Source organism: Montipora foliosa, chromosome 12 (genome assembly GCF_036669935.1).
Source record: "Montipora foliosa isolate CH-2021 chromosome 12, ASM3666993v2, whole genome shotgun sequence".
Taxonomy (NCBI): domain Eukaryota; kingdom Metazoa; phylum Cnidaria; class Anthozoa; order Scleractinia; family Acroporidae; genus Montipora; species Montipora foliosa.
This window is the reverse complement of record NC_090880.1, coordinates 7,513,452-7,521,530: the sequence shown is the minus strand read 5'-3', so window position 1 is coordinate 7,521,530 and position 8,079 is coordinate 7,513,452. Positions and strand designations below refer to the sequence as shown.

The 8,079-nt window shown below is 38.8% G+C and overlaps 2 protein-coding genes across 2 annotated transcripts; both read right to left on the bottom strand.

The window, feature by feature from the left end:
- Nucleotides 1-2,055: 2,055 nt before the first annotated feature.
- LOC137979862 (polycystin-2-like protein 1) lies at nucleotides 2,056-5,067 on the bottom strand. The gene is made up of 3 exons (XM_068827181.1): nucleotides 4,696-5,067; nucleotides 4,181-4,355; nucleotides 2,056-3,743 (listed from the first exon to the last, which is right to left on the bottom strand). The coding sequence occupies exons 1-3, from the start codon at nucleotides 4,831-4,833 to the stop codon at nucleotides 2,056-2,058; spliced, it is 2,001 nt and encodes a 666-aa protein (XP_068683282.1). The 5' UTR covers nucleotides 4,834-5,067.
- Nucleotides 4,995-7,654, bottom strand: LOC137980627 (polycystin-1-like protein 3). The gene is made up of 4 exons (XM_068828079.1): nucleotides 7,320-7,654; nucleotides 6,460-6,696; nucleotides 5,166-5,976; nucleotides 4,995-5,095 (listed from the first exon to the last, which is right to left on the bottom strand). The coding sequence occupies exons 3-4, from the start codon at nucleotides 5,974-5,976 to the stop codon at nucleotides 4,995-4,997; spliced, it is 912 nt and encodes a 303-aa protein (XP_068684180.1). The 5' UTR covers nucleotides 6,460-6,696; nucleotides 7,320-7,654.
- Nucleotides 7,655-8,079: the final 425 nt, after the last annotated feature.

The following is an 8,079-nucleotide window of genomic DNA, read 5'->3' as shown; positions in this document are numbered from 1 at the left end:
TTGAGCTGTTTGTCTGTCATTATTTAATAATATGGTCCATTAATTGCCTAACTGGTGAATTCGACAGTATATTTCACTGGAAAAACCGATATCGCACTCATCCCCTTTTTGATTCATGCAACCAGTCGGTTTTTCGAGTGAAATTAACAGTGGATCTCACTAGTTAGGCAGCGAAGAAAATGACATAATTAAGCAATATGTGGGAAAAGCAAAACGCGCACAGCACCAAAGCCTTTTATTTTCACTAACCCTACAGCCAGTAAGAATAAACAACCCAGGAGCTCCGCTTTTAGGCTTGGCTAAATCTATATATATATATATATATATATATATATCTTTTATAGTTTTAATTTGCCATGGTTGGATGACTGTGTGGTCTTTATGCTTATTAAGCCTGGTTTCCATATGATCTGTAACGATCTGCGATCGGTCTGCAACAGGGTTGTAATGCGCCGATCAAATCGACTTCAACATCCCCCCCCCCCCCCCCCGGGAATTTGACCTTTGCCTCCGTGGGGTGGGGAAAATTGAACCGGAAAACAGCTATAAAACATACTTGTGATTGATTGGCTTGCAAGAAAGGTCTTCAAAAGGCCTTTATTAAAGACGGCTGGAGCCGACGACGATTGTTCTTTCGTAGGGTATGACAGACAAATTCGACGATAGGGTAGGGCATTTGAGCATCATTTTAACCCAAGGGGGCGGGAATTTGAACGATCCAATCTTCAAAAGTTCAAATGCTTGGGCTTTGCCCTGGGGCGGTGAGGGGGGAGGGGGAAATTGAAGTTTCGAGTTGATCGGAGCATAATGGTCGGGAAAGTAGAACTAGATTCAGCTTTCCCGACAATTACGAGCGTGTCGCAGATCGAGTGCAGACCTTTGCAGATCATATGGAAACCAGAGTTTTCACGTCATTTCTAATTCTTACTACAATTTTATTTGTGTATAATTATACTTTAGGGCGACTCAAACCAGTTTCAATAAAGGAAATAAACTGTTTCAATAAAGGAAATAGACTGACTTATTACAAGGATTCTTAACGGTATTTAACAAAACTGCAAGATGAATACTATTTTTTTCTTATCAAGATGCACTCCTTCTTGTGGTATGAAAGATCCCGATTGAAATGTATATATCTACATTTTTCTTTTTTATTCCTGGAAAGTGATTAAGAGGGTGAGAGAGAACTCGTTGCAAAGTTGGAAACAAATATCTGGAGTGGATTCAGAGCCACCTGAAGTGTTTCAGTTACGAGAGAAGCTCTACATCCGCCACAGAGATTCTTTTAGAATTTGTAAAGAGTTTCGAGTTCGTTTTTAAAGGGGCAGAGTCACGCTATTTTAGTCAAAAATGTCTTTGCATCAGTGAAGACCGAAAAATAATGCTGTGGTTTTGTTGCCAATCGACAATGAAGTGCACTGAAGCTATATTTTGTTTTTGTTTTTTTTTTTTGCAGCCAGCGATCGAGGAAATTGAAATGGATCGAAACTTTAAAAAAAGTGGCATTTTTTTTTTCCAAATTTCGAGACGTTGGTCTCTGAAAGTCACCAAAAGTTAAATACGAATTGCTCTTTGTGCCATAATATATTTCGTATCATCTCAGTGAGTTGTTAGGAATTTTATACGTGTGAGCTGGAGAACTCATTTAAATTTTAACCCAGTTTTGATCTAAAACCAGTAAATTTAGCATGTCAGAACCCCTTTAAGATGTAACCATTTAACGGCAAGATAAAGGGCGTTTTAGATGTATCACCGGTTTCTATGGTAACCTCACATCACATTTTTGAGCCCATTTTAAAGCAAAAGTTGCTGTTTTAAATTAAGCACTACATGATTTTAGACCCTGTAAGCACCCCCTTAGGCCTGCACATAATGCTAACATTACCTGTGGCTTAGTGGAAACGACTTTACCCTTTACAAAATGCTACAGCGTGGCTGTCAAGTTGATAAAGTCATCCAGCCGATCAGTACATCTGGCCAATAGAAGAAGAAGAAGAAGAAGAAGAAGAAGAAGAAGAAGAAGAATATATCTCCCAAACCATTTGATGCAGTTCTTTAAATGTCGACCTTACACGATCCAAATAGGCTTTGGTCACTTTCGGACCTAAGACTCCACTCACTTCGTAATGATGAAATGTCTTCTGTATCATCTCCGCTGTCGTCATCAATGCTACAGTTATATTGCTTTATGAAAGAAGATGTTGTCGTTCGTAACAGCACTCTTTTGATATCTAGTAACGAAGAGTACTCGTCTATCATATCTATATTATAATCGCCTAAATCATCAGTTATCACCCTTTCAAAATTGATCTCCTCAGTGCAACTACATCTGCATTCTTCAAGCAGAGGAATCTCTGAACGAAGACGGGATATTCCACGATAAATATCATACGTTGAGCAGAGCAAGGTATCAGGGTCATCAGTAGCGCTTGAATAACTTGCGTGGTAGTATCTGGGTTTTCTTCTAACATGTGACAAATGTGCACTTGATTTTGAAAAAGTCCCTTTAACATTTTGCCAAATTTTTTGTCCTTTTTGTAGAAAATATCGCCAAGTAAAACGAGCAAGTTCGACTTCAGGATACTCACCCTTTTTCAGAAGCCTTGCTTCTGTAAAGGACTCGTTGAGAATGCTCAAAAACATATTGATCAATATCATAGCCATAGAAAACGAGTAAGCGAAAGTATACAATTTGCCTAAGAAGTCGTTCTCTGCTCTCATCTCACTGGTGAACATGTTCTTACCAATAAGTCTTTCAAGAAGCATTTTGAGAGACTTGGCCATAGTGGAATATGAAGCTGCATTGCTTCCAAAGAGCAAAGTTCCCAACTGTGTGTAAGCCAACAATGTGGCTGTAAACACGGCTGAGTAAGAAAGCAAATGTTTTGCTGCTAACTTCACCGTGCGAGTCATGTGGCATAAGTTATTATTAAATTTTGTTAGTCTTAGCATTTTTATTGTTGAGAAAAACACGACAAGGGATAACAGCCACATTTCAAGGTTACACCACTGAATGATGTAATCCGAGCTTGAAGTCTCAAATGGATTTCGCTTGACTCGCTGCACGAAATAACTCGTGTATTTTGCCTTAAAGAAGTACTGTGTAATGGCTGCTACAGCACTTATAACTTGTGCAATCTCCACCAAGTTCCAAAACTGACTGAAATATTTCCGGCCTTGGAAGTATATTTTCCTCATCTCCACAATGAAAATGCCAAATATCAAGAACACTAGAAGAAGCTGGCATATTAAATACACAGTTCTAAAACTAGGATTCACCGGGTAATATATCATTTGGGTTTCAAAAGCGCAAGTTGTTTTGACTCCTCCCGTCGGGTATCTCTCATAGATGCACTTTACAGCGCTGAAGAGTGTGCTTGAGGGATCGAAGACAGTAAACTCCACAAAAATAGCAACTGTGCGATGATCAATCCAACCGTTGTTTTCTAAGTCATCTATGAGGCTTATTGCTACGTCAGTATTGTATCCTAGATCAGCTATATATCCACCACCATTGTAAATAGCGTAAAATCCATGGTAAGGGAGACTCTCTAATTCCTCTGATGCCTGGTATCTCCAAGGCTTTGGGCAGATGTTAAACAGTTTAAACGAAAGCTTGAATGCACTGATGTTAGAAACAGGTTTCCAGTAAGGAAGGTTGTATTGCGTTTTATCCTCGAATTTGGAACTGTAATAGGGTAGACATCGTCTCACTTCAATCAAGTCATCAAATTTACAGGAATCTGCAAAAGAGAAAGGTTACAGTTCTTTTGGTTATTTCCAAATATATTGCTTATTTTGACAAAGTTTTTAAAAGCTTCCTGGAGGCCGATTCAGATCTACCTTTACCTTTCGAAAATTTAGGGTAGCTCTGAATCGGGTCCTAGGATCTTATTTTTTTTTAACTTTGCCGATAGTTCTATCTTAGATCGGTAACTACTATTCTACAATACAAATGGGCGTCACCAAATAGCGCCCCGTTTCCGTGGTGTTTTGGAGAGCTTTCATGTTTCCGTGGTAACCTACTGCGTCACAATAATAGCCGCATTTGTTAAGCAGTAGTTGATGTTTCATATAGTACCATAACATTTATGTTACGTAATACATTGTAGTCAAAGCAAAATGGATTCAAATTGGTCAAATACGAAACGTACGAATATAATGTATACCATGGTCGCACCTGGTTGTATCCTAATCTGCCTTAATCTAGGCATTCCAACGAGAAAAGCATATCTACTGCTGATGAAGGCTTCCTCTAAGTGGGCGTGTTTTCCATTGTACCACTTTGAAAAGAAGACTCCTGGAACAAGCCTTTGTCGTGTCCAGTTCCAAAAAGTGGTTGAACTGTTTACTCGCTACAAAAATTAAAAAAAAATCACGTCACTCTGCGATTAAATTGTTACAAACAGGTTTATACGTTGAAAATATCAAAAATTGACCCGTGCGATCGTATCCACATTTTCTAGAGACAGCAAATTTCGATCTTGTAACCACCATTTATTCCTTAAATGATGTACGCACATTTGGTTCTCCGGTGGGAGTCAAAAATCACTCTATTCGCCGGGTTGATCCGTTTAGCAGGCTCAGTCGCAAAAGACTCTAAGAAGTGTAAAATTTTTAATTAAAATTTATAAATCTTCAAGGTTTGAATAAAAAGAACATGAAGGAAAGAATGAATGTCACTTTCACGCATACCTGATCGAATTCACTAAAAACCTCCTTTAATGATTTGGTCAGATGATAACGGGAAGTATCCTTGTTTCCGTAACAAACAACAAAGAGGAGGATAACATACACCACAAAGAACGTTATTTCCACGACTGAACGGTGCATTTGTCGAAGTTTAGCCCAAAATGATCTTGATACATTCAATTCCCCCTTCCGTGGAGGTTGCACAGTGGGAACATTTTCGCATCGATTCTTCCAGTGTGCAGTGCCCCGTACATGATCATGTTTAATTGGTTTGCGTATCAAGACTGACAGTAATGATGCTGTTAAAACAACTTGAACAGGTTGTGATACAATGAAGTCTTGCAGAAATGAAATGAGGATGGAAGTAAGCCATTTCCTGGAAAGTTTCGGTCCCCATTCCATGCTGTAAAGCACGGTGAAAAACGCTGAAGATAAGATTGTCAGAATGCAAAATGCCCAAGCGATATACAAACCACTACGATGAAGAAACAACTTAAAGCCAATGGATTCACTGCAAGTGCTGTCTTTCGGTTGGGTTTTCTTTGGACTCAAGTTGCGAAAAATATTCGTGATGATTACGTTAACAGGTAGTGCTATCAACGCGCTTTGGATTCCAATTTTGACTTGTGTCCAGCTCATGGTTAATGGACCAAATTGAAAAGTGTCTCTAGCGTCATAGGCTAAGTTATAAAACATTGCATTTGTAATCAAAGTGGAAAAGAGCAACGACAAACAACAGGAGAGTCGTTGCGTTCTTGTGAACAAGCTTTGGGGTGGTCTCGTAAAGACCGAAATCCACAAGTGCTCATCACCTAAACGCCTTGAAACTCTTAAATAGAATACATTTTTAAACTTCGATGCCTCGTGATCGGTTGAGGCATTTATGTCGATATCCAAATCTCCTGTCTCCTTTTCCACCGCAATCCATCTGTTTGCAATAAAATACCATTTTTGTTTTGACTTCAGTTCTGTGATAACAACATTCAATAGAAACCAAGCTGGACTATTTCCACTATTGTCGTGCCATACCCGAATCTTGTACAATGGCCCCAGGCATCTTGGCAACGAAACTGTGAACGTGTTGACACTGCCTCTTGCAAAAAACGTTTTATTAACTTTTGTGTCATCGAAGATGATTGGCTCACTGTAGAAATCCTCGCCGTATATTACAAGCCCAACGTTTGCAGTTGTTCCACTGCCAAACCACATTCCTGTTGCGACAGAAATTTCATACCGGTGAACCGCGGGATCTTGGCCATATGGCACATATATACTTGGTACCATCTAAATAATTAAAAAAAAAGAATTAAATCAAATCGATAATACATAGGATAAACAATAGGAACAACAAAGAAACAAGCTACTTAAAGGAGTTTACCATCCCGAAGAAAATTGAACAGTGACGAATATTTGAAGAGTTATAAATCTATATCTTTAAAAGTATACATTAAACTTGGACAATACCGTCAATTGTATCACAGCAAAGTGCCTCTTGGACTTCAGTAATAAAGCCTCAAGCTATGAAAACATTTTCTTATCGGCTTCACCTTATGCTCGTGTCACTTCCCAAGTGTTATTGAACCAAAAAAAGAGTTAAATAAGTTTTCATTCTGTTGAGGTTGAAGTAGCGATAATTGAAAGCTCATTAAAACTTGTGCTTATTTCAACAACCTCTTCTCGATCTTTGAAAGATAGTTTGAATCCACTAGGGTTTTTTTTGTAGATATTTGCGCACTGACACACTGAGGACCAACAATGAACACTAACCTTCTGGTCATCTTTTTTGTCCGCTCGTCTTGCGAAAATAAGGGCAATGAAGTAAAACAAGAGGACACTGCATACCGTAGTCAGAACAACAATATTCTTGGATTCGCCAAGCTTGGTGAACTTGTTGAATACAGTCTTGAAATTTATTTTATTTGGTACAACAAAGAAGTCTCCACCAAATGCTGATAGGTGGTTGCAAATACAATGGATGCTCCCAGAAACCGTGTCCGAGGTGATCTAATAGAGAGCGAAGAATAAATTAATTGTATAAGTATTAACTCATACAACGAAAGAATTCAAGAAATTCCCAAACCCTCGAAAAATAATGTCAAAGATATTTCAAAGGACACGAAGACACCGTAGACTAATGTCAAAGATATTTCAAAGGACACGAAGACACCGTAGACTGAGAAAGCGAGACATGTGTTGCTTTCATTTCAAAACTGATCTTCAATATATAATTATAATGTGAAATATCAGTTTACCGCGACTTTATTAAAAGCCATGGGAATCCTTTAATTGTCAGCATTGCGACACCAAAAAGTACTATGTAGCCTTTTTTTACCCCAGGCTCAAGTTCTATAATACACAAGTATTAATTGTAAACCCCCCTATGCCTTTAGTCCCGTAGGAATCACAAATGTGACTTCAAAAATTTGCAGCTGTTGACATAGAAAACTGAAAAAGAATTTTGCAACTTCTTTCAGATCATTATTTCTTCTTTTACAACCATGAAAACGAATAACAGTCTGGTAAAAATCGGAAAACTGTAGACCCCGAGTACCCGACCTGAATAAAAGTCGAAAAAAATTAATTTCTTCGTCAATATCAAGTGGTAAGCAAAGATTAATTCATCTTACGTTGCAGCCTTCGTTTGTCCACTGTTCATTTTGTTCAGACCAATACAAGCAATTTCCAGCATTGATAGAGAGACTGTACTTTACATCCGTGCCCGGGTTGAATGATGGTTGGGTCAAAACTGGACCCGAGGAGGGTGGAACAGGTGGGGACTTGATTTCAACGCAAGGACGTCTCGTTTTGTCACTCACAAACCCGCGTGAAATGTTCACCCGTTCCCTTGCTGAGGAATTATCTTCAGCAAATAGAACGCCTTCTGCGTCATTTACGTAATACTGTATACCAATGAAGTGTTTGCCAACGTGCTTTGTATCAGAAGCAGTGAATGAAAACTCGTAACTTTTCTCATCTTTAAGGCAGTCAACAACAAGCCTCTTATTTCGCACGTGTTCGCACCTTGGTACAATTGTTGAAATGCTGCGTTGAGTTACTGTGGGTAAGTCAGTATCAGATCCCACATAAACCCGCAGTGGAGAGCGTGTTGATATTTCAGGCCTTACTTTAATGAACACCTTATCTGTTTGGTGAGAAATGTTGACTTCGTGATACTGTATGAGCCAAGTCTCGTTAAGGTCAGAACTTGGTTGAACAAAGTGGTGGGTTGTATTGCTCCAGTTAGCACCAGGTGGCGACACACGTTCAACATTAGCGATAGGAATGTACAAATCTAATGGTCTCTTCAGTCCAGTGATGTTCAGTTTCTTTTTGTGTTTTTGTAGCACCACATCCATTACCAAAGACTTAACTAAGAAATGAACAAAA